The sequence below is a fragment of the Lichtheimia ornata genome (genome assembly GCF_029851405.1).
Source record: "Lichtheimia ornata isolate CBS 291.66 chromosome Unknown scaffold00021, whole genome shotgun sequence".
Taxonomy (NCBI): domain Eukaryota; kingdom Fungi; phylum Mucoromycota; class Mucoromycetes; order Mucorales; family Lichtheimiaceae; genus Lichtheimia; species Lichtheimia ornata.
The window spans coordinates 261,265-272,514 of record NW_026695341.1 but is presented as its reverse complement, the minus strand read 5'-3'; the positions used below and the strand labels follow the sequence as shown (position 1 = coordinate 272,514).

The following is an 11,250-nucleotide window of genomic DNA, read 5'->3' as shown; positions in this document are numbered from 1 at the left end:
TGAATCTAAAGTTTTATTTTGGGGTTGATGCTTGGGATGGTGTTTCCGAATCATAAGTGTATTTGCGAGAATCCAATTGCAGGGTGACAGGACCTAATAGTAGTGATGAGAAAATTAGCATTAATCTCCATCATGCAAATCCAAAAGTATAGTACGTACCATCATTAGCAATATCTACTACCATCATTGCTCCAAATACGCCATCTAATTGAGCATAGGAATGAGTAAGAATGATGATAAACAAATAACCCCACGCGATTACCTTTGATCTTGGAAGGATCATAAGCGTCGCCCATCTTGGTCAAGAACTTCTGATACAAGGCATTGGCATCATTGGTCTTCATGGCGCGATGGAAATCCGGCTTGTTCCCTATGAAATAAAGTAAGTTTAATGCATGCAAGCACTCGGGGTTCCAAGAAGGATGAGAAAAGGGAGAATCTTGTTACCTTTGATGGTTTTTGCTTGAAGGGTGAATTGGGAGACTAGAAAGGGGGGAGGAAGCCATTAGATGACAGGAGGAGGAGGAGGAGGAGGGGTGTCCCTTTTTCTGTAAAAACCTTACCACACAGCACCTCCAGGCCTAGGTCCTTGACGCCCTTTTTCCACATGGTTCCTTGCTCATCTTCAAAGACTCGAATGTTGAGAATCTTGTTGACGATAGTATCGATATCACGCTCATTGTCATCGGCACCGACTCCAACCAAGACACAGACACCTTTTTGAATGGAGCTCACAACCTTGTCATCGACTATGTGTTATCGCCCGGGGGATTAGGAGAATGGGCAAGGGGAGAGAAACAAGGATGATATATGTACCTGTGACACTAGCACGAGTTACTCGCTGCAAGACAGCTCTCATGGTTTCTGACAAAGAATCAAGGCACACACCTCGTTGCTGCGAGATCCCGGAAGCCTAAAAAGAATCCACGCTCATCCAAATGCCGATCATTTCACACATGCTCCCTCCTCATTCAAAGCACACACAATGAAATAGAGTGGTTCTTTATCTTTTGTCATTACGTTATAAACTTTTCTCCTAGTCAAACACACTTTCTTTTGATATGCAATGCTCTCTCTCTCTCTCTTTCTCCTCATCAATAGGAGTTGTTTTGTGATGATGTACGCACGCCGCGAGATGCTGAGAAGTGTAGATCAAGGCTTGCATAGGGAGCATCATGCATAACTTTGCATCCACACGCACATCATTTTGTATTGCTGAAGAGGACAACATTAAGCACACACAAGGATGAACGTGCATTTATATATGAGAGGAGGAGACAACAAAGCGGTATCAAGGCTTGTGGGTATATAAAAGTAAAGCCTTTTCTAAGCGAGTAGCTTGCAACCTTGTTTCTTTTTCTTCTTTATCAGCAACAAGCATTACACCCATCATGCGTTTCACAAACATTTCGTTAGCTATTGCTGTCTTGAGCTTCGCTAGCTCCATTCACGCAGCTCCTACTGGCAACGCCGATCCTGCTCAGGCTGCTGGTGCTGCTGGTGCTGATGCTGTTCAACAAGGCAACACTGGTGCTGCTCAACAAGGCAATAATGGTGGTGCACTTCCACCACTTCCACTTGTTGGTAGTGATCCCACCAATGCTCTCGGTGGTCTCGGCATCGATCCAAAGCAACTTGCTGATATTGGCGTTGATAACAAGAAACTCACCCAAGAAATTGGCAACGCTCAAGCTACCCTTGATAAACTCGAGGCCCTTCAAGATTTAGCAGAAGATCGTGAAGAAGATGGTCTTCCAGCTACAACGGGTGGTGGTGTTCCTGGTGGTGCATCAACAGCTGCTAAGCAACCCGCTAATGGCAAGACAACTACCACTACCGCACCACTTTCGACTGAACAACAAGAAGAGGGTGATACAAACAATGCGTAAATTCTATCATAGCATAGCTGATTTGTTCTTTCCGCTCTTTTGACATTGACACATACCCTGTGAATTATAAATCTCCCGGTTAACCTTATTATCCCTCCCCATGATTGAGTACAACGAGTAATAAATTTTCGACTTTTACGACATACACGTAATACTGGAAATGCCTGCACTGTTTTTTGGGTATCATGGGATGGATCTTTTTGTACAACCATCACTGGGTATATAAAAAATCATGCAGCTGACATTGTTGCCAGGATACCCGTATCCAACGCGATCACTGAATATGTAGCGGCTCCTGAAAGTATCGTGACCCCTGGAAGAATGTCTTGCTTTTGTACGTAGGGATAAGAAAATGCCATCCTTTCTTCTTGAGTGCATCATTCCCGGTATCAACTATATCCATCCGATTGAAGGAGGAGAAGAAGGTACGTTTGAAGGATTGGGAGAAAAAGGAGGAATGCTGCAACCGAGAACAAGGCTCGTCTCCATGACATATATATACATGTGTTGAACACCATTGCCATTCATCCCATTTTATTATTACTCTTTCATTTCCAAGATGAGATTATCTGTCATTGCCATTGCTATTACGCTTGTTGTTGCTGGTGTACAAGCCCAATCACCCAACGTTAAACAAGATGCCGTTCAAGTAACACAATCTCAACAAAACAACATTGGACCTGCTCGAATTGCTGTTAATAAACGTTATGATGATGGCAATTTGCATGGTGACTATGAAGGCGATGATGAAGATGGCGAAGAAGAGGATGAAGATCGCCGACGACCACGTCATTCACGTCATCGTGGATCCAGAGGAAGAAGCGGACAACGTGGTGGTCGTGGTGTAGTGGAACCCGCAGCATCCAAACTTGGACGCATTGTCGATAACACAGCTCTTGGAAAACTCGGTGGCGTAACCCATTCTGATCCTGATGTTTAATGCTCATACTATAATATACATATGAAAAGCTATCTACAACATCATCATAATAAAACATACCATGCATCATTGAGTATTCTTGCTCTTTAAGCTCTCCTTTAATTTTGACGAAACCCCCTTTTTTCGATCAAGTTTTACGATAACATCGGTGCCAAGGATGAGCCAAAGTGTTCGACATAGAAAATAGGGATGAGTCAAAGGAGGTATATGCCCATCATCTTCTTTGTCAAGCTCATAACCGAGAAATAGGAGATATGACATGAGGGAGAGTGTACCTTTTGATGTCCTCATTTCGATCGCATATATATATCGACATCCATCTTCTCCTTCGCACTCGGCATTTTTCAACGCTACGTTCTTTTGCCAATATGCACACTCACTCACTCGCTTTGATTGCCACTGTGTGCCTCGTCTCTATCACCAGCCATGCTGCCCCACTTGCTATCAAACGTGACAGTCAACAACCACAAGGAGGAACACTGGCGGGTCTTACATCTCAAACGTCTGCAGTGACTAAGGGTACTGCCCCACTCACTGGTCCAGCTAATGGATTCGTTGCGAGCGTGCTTGCGGCGGGTGGAAGTGCCCAGAGTCTTATTCCAGCAAATTCACAAGACGGCCTTACAGCAGATACACAAGTTACAACTACCGTAAACGGCCTTGCAGGTTCTCTTGATAATTTAACTGGTGGTGGTGGTGGCCAGCAAAAACAAGAGGCTTAAGCGATACCAGATATCTCAAGGCGTCATTCCACAATCCCCAACGGCTGCAACGACAATGCTTGCTGCCATTGTAATTCTATATCCCTCCTCCTCCACCATTCATCATGTGTTGTTTTAAATGGGCTATTATCTTCCTTTTCCACGCATCAACACCATATCACATCAGCCCGTAGATAATAAACTGAGTACTTTGATATTACTTTCAGTGTGGGGGTGCAAAGATGTACGTATGCAGCAATGTTGCCAGATTTAAAGGAGATGTTGGTGCCTGAAGCGGAATGACAACTCTATTGGGTATCACATGTCAATCAATGGCAAGGTGCATGACATCCGTGTCTCCGCTCGGTCAAGATCACTATACTGCCATGATCGATCCATGCATACCATATCAATGGAGTTATGCTGCCTAGGATACTGTTGCCATGGCAATGGTTGCCCCATCAACATGATACAACCAACCCATGCTGCTTATTCATGACATGGATCAATGTAAAAGTGTGAGAGTACGGTATACAGGTATTATATACATAGTACTATAAGACGTGGCCAATATTGGAGAAAGTACAAGGGTGAAGGATGCCCCAAAATAGTGCCCTGGTGATTCTTTCCTTCGATAAAGCTACATGCATACGTCTCCAAGAGGCTGCTATACACTATATCCCATATGTATTGTTATTATCGCCACCTCTTATCTCTGTATGTAAAACGTTGACTTGCTATGTACTTTGGTGTGATGTCGTGATTGTAAACAACAGCAGCTGCCTGCAGCTGGTACCTGTTTGATGATCCTTTCATGCCCCTTATTCTCGAGTATAGCCGTAAATGCACACACACACGTACACTCCAGCGGATGCCCGCTTTGCAGCACATCTCCCTAAAAATGGATCATTCAAAGCTATCTTTCGCTTGTATCTTGTACGTGTACTCTTGCATAGAACTCAATCTAAGCTGTATAAAAAAACCTCAATTGGGATGTTTCTTTCTTTCATTGTTGTAAGTTGCTTGCTCGATTTCAAGTTATGCATTCCCCAATTGCTTTCGCTGGTCTAGTGCTCGTCATGCTGTGCTTTGTGTTAGTTACTCAAGGAGCTCCTATCGCTGTCGACAGACGTGACGAAGATTCTCCTCCACCAGAAGCTTTAAAAGATCACATCACAATACAATCAAGTTTATTCAAAACAGCCAAAGACACTCTGCAAGAAGTTACGCTAGCCAGGCTGGTGCAGGGACCACCACCACCGTCGGATGATTGATGGCGGTACATAGTAAATCTCTAATCGGTTTTCCTCCTAATCTCTATTACCATCACCTCTTTGTAAGGATAATCTCATTATGTATCCACCCCAATACTTGCGTACTAGCATCAAATTACATTGACACGTTATGTGCTTGCATCTCATCCTTTAATAATAAAAGTGTTAACGTTGAGGATTAAGCCTTCAGATGCAGTGGGTCTTAATATGTATCTCGAATACCAGGGTTGGGTTAAAACGGTTCCTACTGTGGTTTGTATACACACAAAAGGGAACACGTGTATGAGAGAGAGGAAATAAAGCTCGCTCAGGAGAACAGTACAAAGATCATGTTGGCAAGGAGGTGTCGCCTTGTAGAGTAACTACCTCATAAAAGTACATCATAAGGAGGAGTGAATACCACCATTCAAAAGGGCACTCATCATTCTGTTGTCTTTTTTACTTTCCTTGCATTTGCTTCAAACCCATTCCATTCATTATCTGCTATAACAGCAAGAATATAATACATCATGCGTATTACCCTTCCACTCGTTGGCGTTGCCTTGAGTTTTTCATTGGTCATTGCTGCACCGGCTCGTATCGAAGATAGCGAAGACGCTTTGGCGATACCAAAGTTTGAAACTTTTAGCTCGGATGTGCGTGAAGCCATGGAAGAAGCTGCCAAGCAACAACAAGATCCAGATGATAGCACATCGACGATCGAACATAGCAGCCATGTGTATCATAACCGTATTGAGCCTCTTAATACCCTACCATCTTTGCCTATTATCCTCGAAAAGAGAGACAAGAAAAACCAGCAGGCTGATACGCTCGTTGGTGGTCTTATGCAGAAAGGATTGGTTGGTTTCAATCCACAGCCGGATCCCACTGAAAAATCATCATCCAAGAAAAAGAAGAAAGGCAAAAAGCCATCAGGTCTTACTGGAATGCTTGGCGGCAAGATCTTTGGCAGTGGTTCATCTTCGCTTCTCAAGAAACAAGCGCTTCGTTTCAAGCAGCCATCCACTGGCAAGAAGAAGAAAGGCGGCTCCCATGATCCACCCATCATGATCAACCCAGCATCCAACAGTGGTATTATCAGCGTTGAGGGCCAAAATCTTGGTCCTGTAAAATATGGTACCACGAAAAAGGCACCAGAGCCATAGGTCTTTATAATTGAATCGAGTTTTTATTGTTATCTGCACATCAACATGGCATTGCGTGCTATGCCTTATAATAGAATGTGGGGTATAGTTTGACATCTTTATGTTTCAAGTGCTATGATTGTGATGAAATGCTGTGTATACGTTGATCTGGGGGGTTTGGATAGTAAGGTCTACAATTTTATGCATGCGATCAGTGTTAAGCATATCAAGGATTGCCTGTGATCCTCCATTGTTCGGAACGGGACAGCACAGCAACCATCTCCGCTGTGTCCGTGTTACCATTGGAGTATGAAAATTTACATTGTACAAACCAAACCCCCCATGCTTCATTACCATGGGGTGTCAAGCAATCAAGAGAAAAAGTTGTCGTGTGCGAGAGAGGGTGAAAAACAATAAACATGCACGCATGCGTGAAGCAATGCACCATTTTGTTGGCTATGTTGATGGGTCCCAACGCCAAATAGTCACGTAGCACATAAACTCTGATACTTGTGTACTAATCCACACAACACACATTGGTCGCCTTGCATTTGGGATCCTGCAGCACAGACTACTACCACCACTAGTGCACACGAAAAACTTTTACAGCTCTTCTTTCTTCCTTTTATTCCTTTCACCAATCTCCCCCAATGACTAGCCCTGAATTCAGCAGCCCTCTACGCAAGTACAAACTCGTCTTTTTGGGTGAACAAAGCGGTAAGTAGATATACACTCAAAGGGCTCATTAGCACACAAGCAACATGGCTCATTGGCTCTCCTCCATCGTTTTAGTTGGCAAGACCTCGCTCATTACTCGCTTCATGTATGACTCTTTCGACAACACGTATCAGGTAAAGAATGACAGCAAAGGCTCTTTATATATGTAAAAACAATCACTGATATCGTATGCGTATCCAGGCAACCATTGGTATCGATTTCTTATCGAAGACTATGTATCTTGAAGATAAGACCGTGCGCCTACAACTTTGGGATACTGCAGGCCAGGTGAAAAGAGAAAAAGATGGGATCAAATGTTGTTGTTGATGATGATGCATGCTAATATGGTCTCGTGGTTTCCATTTTCCAGGAACGCTTCCGTAGCTTGATCCCTAGTTACATCAGGTGAGTCAGATCTTGCTTTTTATCTCCTTGTTTACAATGATGACCATTGACAATGAAATGCCATTTCTAGAGACTCATCCGTTGCTGTCATTGTCTATGATATCTCAAGTAAGTTGGATATGAAAAAAGAGAACAATGAAAATCGGCGCCAACAAACTCATGCATGATTTGTACATTAGACCGCGAATCGTTTGTCAACACGACCAAATGGATCGATGACGTGAGAGCCGAACGTGGCAACCAGGTGATCATTGTCCTTGTGGGTAACAAGACCGATTTGAGTGAAAAGCGGTAAGTTGAGAGATGTTTATCAAATGTTACCATGTTTCTCATACCCCATCCCGTGATCTTGTCAGTGAAGTGACACCTGAAGAAGGCGAGAAGCGTGCCAAAGATTTGAATGTCATGTTTATAGAGACAAGTGCCAAGGCTGGCCACAATGTAGGTTATATGGATAACAACCCGCTTGCTGCAAGGGAGACGAAATCATGGTGCTGATCTGTTTATTGGTTGCAGGTGAAAACATTGTTTAGAAAGATCGCTCAGAATTTGCCAGGCATCGATTCCAACGGTGGTGATCAAAAGGAACAAAGTATGTTTATACATGATGAAGGGAAGGGATCTTGTTTGCTAACACTTTCCTTTTTGCTTGGTTGTAGTGCAAAAGGTCAATCTCAGCTCCACCTCTTCCGAGTCAAGCACTTGTGCATGCTAAACAAACACGTCGATCCATCCATCCACCCATGGGTGATGATGATGATGATGCCATCTAAGCTAAACTTATTTTATCTGTTGTCTTTTTTCCCCCCCCCGTATAATATACCCTATTAGGCTTGCTACTGAGATACCTCCTGTGTGCCTTTGTGTTGTGTATGTGAGTGAGTGAGTGTGTGTGTCGGTAGAGTATGCTGGATATTTGGCGGAGGATAAAGATGCATCATGCTGCAGGCCCCAGGATATGGTTTGGTTTTGTGTGCTTACATGTGCAATATGTATACAATGGCATACCTTGATCGCGTTGCATGATTATTGTACACCCATGTGCTACTAGAGTGGGTGGGAGAACGAGAAAACAAAAGGATGTGCAAGAAACTGGGTCAAACATTCGATCACACGGACATGGGTGAGAAGCTTCTCCTTTTGCACTACAGGATCCACCTATGCCGTAAAAGGAAAATTCAAGCTTAGGTCAACGTAGCTTAAGCAATTCACCAGCTTCGTGGAAAGAATCCAATAATGCCAAGAAAGAAAAGCTGTACATAGATGCGTATAGGGTATGGATGAAACATGAAATTGTTATCTACCTACAGTAATGATCATTTTTACTTTATTCGCCCTGAGGATTGAGATTGGTTATGTTGCAATGTGCGTCGTAGTAGTAGTATGCCATCATTTGGATGCTCAAAGCTATGCTAGCTTCCAATTATGAGTCGAGAGACTAGCACTTCCGGAAGAAAAGCCGTGCTGCATCTTTTGCCGCTTCTGCAAGTTCACACGTTGGGTAAGCTAATTTTCATTTTCTCAGACTGAGCATGGTAATATCAATACAATGATAAGCTTGTAGAGCGTAAACAACCCATCCCAATGATAAACAGCTTGATCCATGGTATATCAACTTGAATGATGTGTCGTGTTGTATAATCTAAAGGTGATTTGGATCACTTTTCGACAAACAACAAGCATGATAAAGCGGTATATTTTAATGTGATGCGTGTGTAACATCACCGGTGGTTGCAGCATTACTTTCCCAACTATAAAATACAAGCGCTTTAGTCTTCGTTTTGCTTTCAGATATTCTTTCACACACACCCACACCCACATACAATATGACCAAATCGCTTGATGGAAAGGTTGCCGTTCTCACAGGTGCAAGCCGTAACATTGGCAAGGCCGTCGCTGTTGAGCTGGTTTCTCGCGGTGCCAAGGTTGTCATTGGTGACATCCTCGACAAGCAAGGAGAGGAAACTGTCCAAGAACTCAACAACAGTGCTGGCAGCAAGGTAGCTGCTTACATCCACACCGATGTGACCAAATACGACGACAATGTGGCCTTGTTCAAGCTTGCAGAAAAGGAATTTGGTGGTGTAGATGTATGTATTAGGAGGTGTGTATGCATTGTTTTGCAGCTATCTAACAATGGATGTGAATCGGTAGATTGCCTTTTTGAACGCTGGTATTGGCACCAATGCAAACACCATGTTTATGCCTCTTGATGGTATGCACATCATTTCATGTTTCACATATGCACCTGTCAACTCACTCTCTTAATGTCATATAGACAAGTTGGATGAGCGCATGCTTGATATTAATACCACCGCCGTCGTCAAGGGAACCAAGGTTGCCATGCTCCATATGGCCAAACGGGGTGGTGGTGCCATTGTCAACACCGCCTCCGTAGCAGGTTTCCTGGCATCACCGTAAGTATTGGTAAATAGTATCCTTTGTTTTGTGACCCAGCCTAATTCATTGTTTATGATACCATGTAGATCCGTTGGCATCTACGCTGCATCTAAGCATGGTGTTGTCGGTTGGACTCGATCATGTGGCATCTTTAAAGAAGTCTGCAACGTTCGTGTCAACGCACGTAAGTAAAAAAAGAAGTACTAGGTCGATCAGGAATCACTCATTCGCTTCTTTTATTGTCGTATTGTATTAGTTTGCCCTTACTGGGTCTGTAAGTATATGGGTGATTAAGTGCAACATGATATGTGTTGGCTCACATCCTATCTATAGCCACCGATCTTAAGACTGATCTTGCCAATAAGACCAACAACGATCCTTTCGACACTATGGTTAGCAGTGCACCCACCACCGATATGGAGACCGTTGTTGAAGCTGTCTTGAGGATGATCGAAGATGAAAGCTTGAACTGTAAGCATCCCACAAACATTTTATAGGGTGATCACGTGATGCTAATAGCAATTCCACAACAGCAACCACCTTGTTGGCTCTCCCTGGTAATGTCATTCGGGCTCAGGAGCCAATCCCACCCTATCGTAAGTGTATGCAAGTAGTCGTTTCTTTCATTTACTGATAATGCATGCATGTATAGCCGAAATCCTTAGTGAGGAATACCTTTCAACTGTGAAGAAATACCAAGCAGAAAGCATTGCTTTTTACAAGCAGCAGCTGGCTGATGCATTGAAGCGTTATGGCATCTAAATAATAACATGTACCGATATCTCAAATAAAAACGTGGACAACTTGTAAAAGAAGAATCTAGGATGTTTTCGAATCTATGTGTGTATTCACAAGCGTAACGCAGAAAAGGGAGGGGAACAATTATAAAAAACAAGAATGTTGTTGTCGTTGTATGAGTGCGTATCGGGGCGAGAGGGGAAAGTTGGAATTGCTTTTTCAAGTTGTGTATAAGTTCTAACAGCGATCGTCGTCTCTTTTACAACTACAAAGAATGATCGTACATGAGTATCACATCACCCTTTTATCCCTTTCCAAACGTATCTTACCTGAGGCATGACAGGCTTGTTCTGCTCGGCAGTCCAGCGAGAGATAGCGATACCAACACCTTCAATCAAAGCTAAGAGACCACCACCAACAACAGCGGATACAGTAGCTGCCTTAGCACCTCCTCGAGCAGCAAGGACACCACCCGTCAAAGCACCCGAGATGATAGAGTTCCAAGGATCTTCCTTTTGTCGAATACCCTTAAGGCCACAATCAAATGTTGAAAAGAGACCACCCCACACAGCAAAGTTGCCACCGAGTACTGGAGCACGAGCCTTCATGGCAGAGACAGCACCCACCATACGTTCACCCTATAAATATATAGTGTCAGCCATCCTGTATCATTGACATGCAATACGCGATCCCACCACTACTACTTACCCTTGGTGAATTCTTGGCACCTTTGACGGAATGCCAGATACCACCACCAACGGCACCCATGACAAACGCACCACCCAAATCGTTCAAAATTACCCAAGGGCTATGTATATAAAATGTCGTTTGAGTTTTCACTTTTTCAATGGTGTCTTTTGTTGGTATCGTTGTTGCATTACCAGGGATCTCTGGAATGGTCTGCCGAGCCGTGTCCCATATTGTTTTGTGAATTTAAAGAAGAAGGAAGTCTTTGGTATTCACCAACCCCACTTGGCAGCAAAAACAGATCGGAGTCACGGATACAAGCCTTCATCCGACTATGCTCTTTTGGAGATTTGGTCACCAACCACGCATCCGCAC

General features: G+C 43.5%; 8 protein-coding genes across 8 annotated transcripts; 6 read left to right on the top strand and 2 right to left on the bottom strand.

Annotated features, from left to right (window-relative positions):
* Positions 1 to 13: 13 nt before the first annotated feature.
* O0I10_005345 (D-tyrosyl-tRNA(Tyr) deacylase) lies at positions 14 to 859 on the bottom strand (the record flags this gene model as incomplete). The annotated part of the gene is made up of 6 exons (XM_058485390.1): positions 14 to 93; positions 160 to 204; positions 263 to 370; positions 448 to 483; positions 564 to 749; positions 817 to 859. 6 exons carry the CDS (start codon positions 857 to 859, stop codon positions 14 to 16), a joined length of 498 nt encoding a protein of 165 aa, XP_058343876.1.
* Positions 860 to 1,391: 532 nt separating this feature from the next.
* Positions 1,392 to 1,889, top strand: O0I10_005344 (uncharacterized protein; the record flags this gene model as incomplete). The annotated part of the gene is made up of 1 exon (XM_058485389.1): positions 1,392 to 1,889. The coding sequence occupies one exon, from the start codon at positions 1,392 to 1,394 to the stop codon at positions 1,887 to 1,889; it is 498 nt and encodes a 165-aa protein (XP_058343875.1).
* Positions 1,890 to 2,448: 559 nt separating this feature from the next.
* O0I10_005343 (uncharacterized protein) lies at positions 2,449 to 2,829 on the top strand (the record flags this gene model as incomplete). Its single annotated transcript, XM_058485388.1, has 1 exon — positions 2,449 to 2,829. The coding sequence occupies one exon, from the start codon at positions 2,449 to 2,451 to the stop codon at positions 2,827 to 2,829; it is 381 nt and encodes a 126-aa protein (XP_058343874.1).
* Positions 2,830 to 3,197: 368 nt separating this feature from the next.
* O0I10_005342 (uncharacterized protein) lies at positions 3,198 to 3,551 on the top strand (the record flags this gene model as incomplete). The annotated part of the gene is made up of 1 exon (XM_058485387.1): positions 3,198 to 3,551. One exon carries the CDS (start codon positions 3,198 to 3,200, stop codon positions 3,549 to 3,551), a length of 354 nt encoding a protein of 117 aa, XP_058343873.1.
* Positions 3,552 to 5,313: 1,762 nt separating this feature from the next.
* On the top strand, positions 5,314 to 5,949 carry O0I10_005341 (uncharacterized protein; the record flags this gene model as incomplete). Its single annotated transcript, XM_058485386.1, has 1 exon — positions 5,314 to 5,949. One exon carries the CDS (start codon positions 5,314 to 5,316, stop codon positions 5,947 to 5,949), a length of 636 nt encoding a protein of 211 aa, XP_058343872.1.
* Positions 5,950 to 6,578: 629 nt separating this feature from the next.
* Positions 6,579 to 7,765, top strand: O0I10_005340 (GTP-binding protein ryh1; the record flags this gene model as incomplete). The annotated part of the gene is made up of 9 exons (XM_058485385.1): positions 6,579 to 6,645; positions 6,721 to 6,779; positions 6,847 to 6,933; positions 7,016 to 7,050; positions 7,121 to 7,158; positions 7,230 to 7,341; positions 7,407 to 7,491; positions 7,567 to 7,642; positions 7,710 to 7,765. The coding sequence occupies 9 exons, from the start codon at positions 6,579 to 6,581 to the stop codon at positions 7,763 to 7,765; spliced, it is 615 nt and encodes a 204-aa protein (XP_058343871.1).
* Positions 7,766 to 8,876: 1,111 nt separating this feature from the next.
* On the top strand, positions 8,877 to 10,212 carry O0I10_005339 (uncharacterized protein; the record flags this gene model as incomplete). Its single annotated transcript, XM_058485384.1, has 8 exons — positions 8,877 to 9,140; positions 9,205 to 9,265; positions 9,329 to 9,467; positions 9,537 to 9,634; positions 9,707 to 9,724; positions 9,784 to 9,921; positions 9,984 to 10,046; positions 10,103 to 10,212. 8 exons carry the CDS (start codon positions 8,877 to 8,879, stop codon positions 10,210 to 10,212), a joined length of 891 nt encoding a protein of 296 aa, XP_058343870.1.
* A 235-nt stretch (positions 10,213 to 10,447) lies between these two features.
* O0I10_005338 (uncharacterized protein) lies at positions 10,448 to 11,107 on the bottom strand (the record flags this gene model as incomplete). The annotated part of the gene is made up of 4 exons (XM_058485383.1): positions 10,448 to 10,453; positions 10,518 to 10,826; positions 10,897 to 10,996; positions 11,070 to 11,107. The coding sequence occupies 4 exons, from the start codon at positions 11,105 to 11,107 to the stop codon at positions 10,448 to 10,450; spliced, it is 453 nt and encodes a 150-aa protein (XP_058343869.1).
* Positions 11,108 to 11,250: the final 143 nt, after the last annotated feature.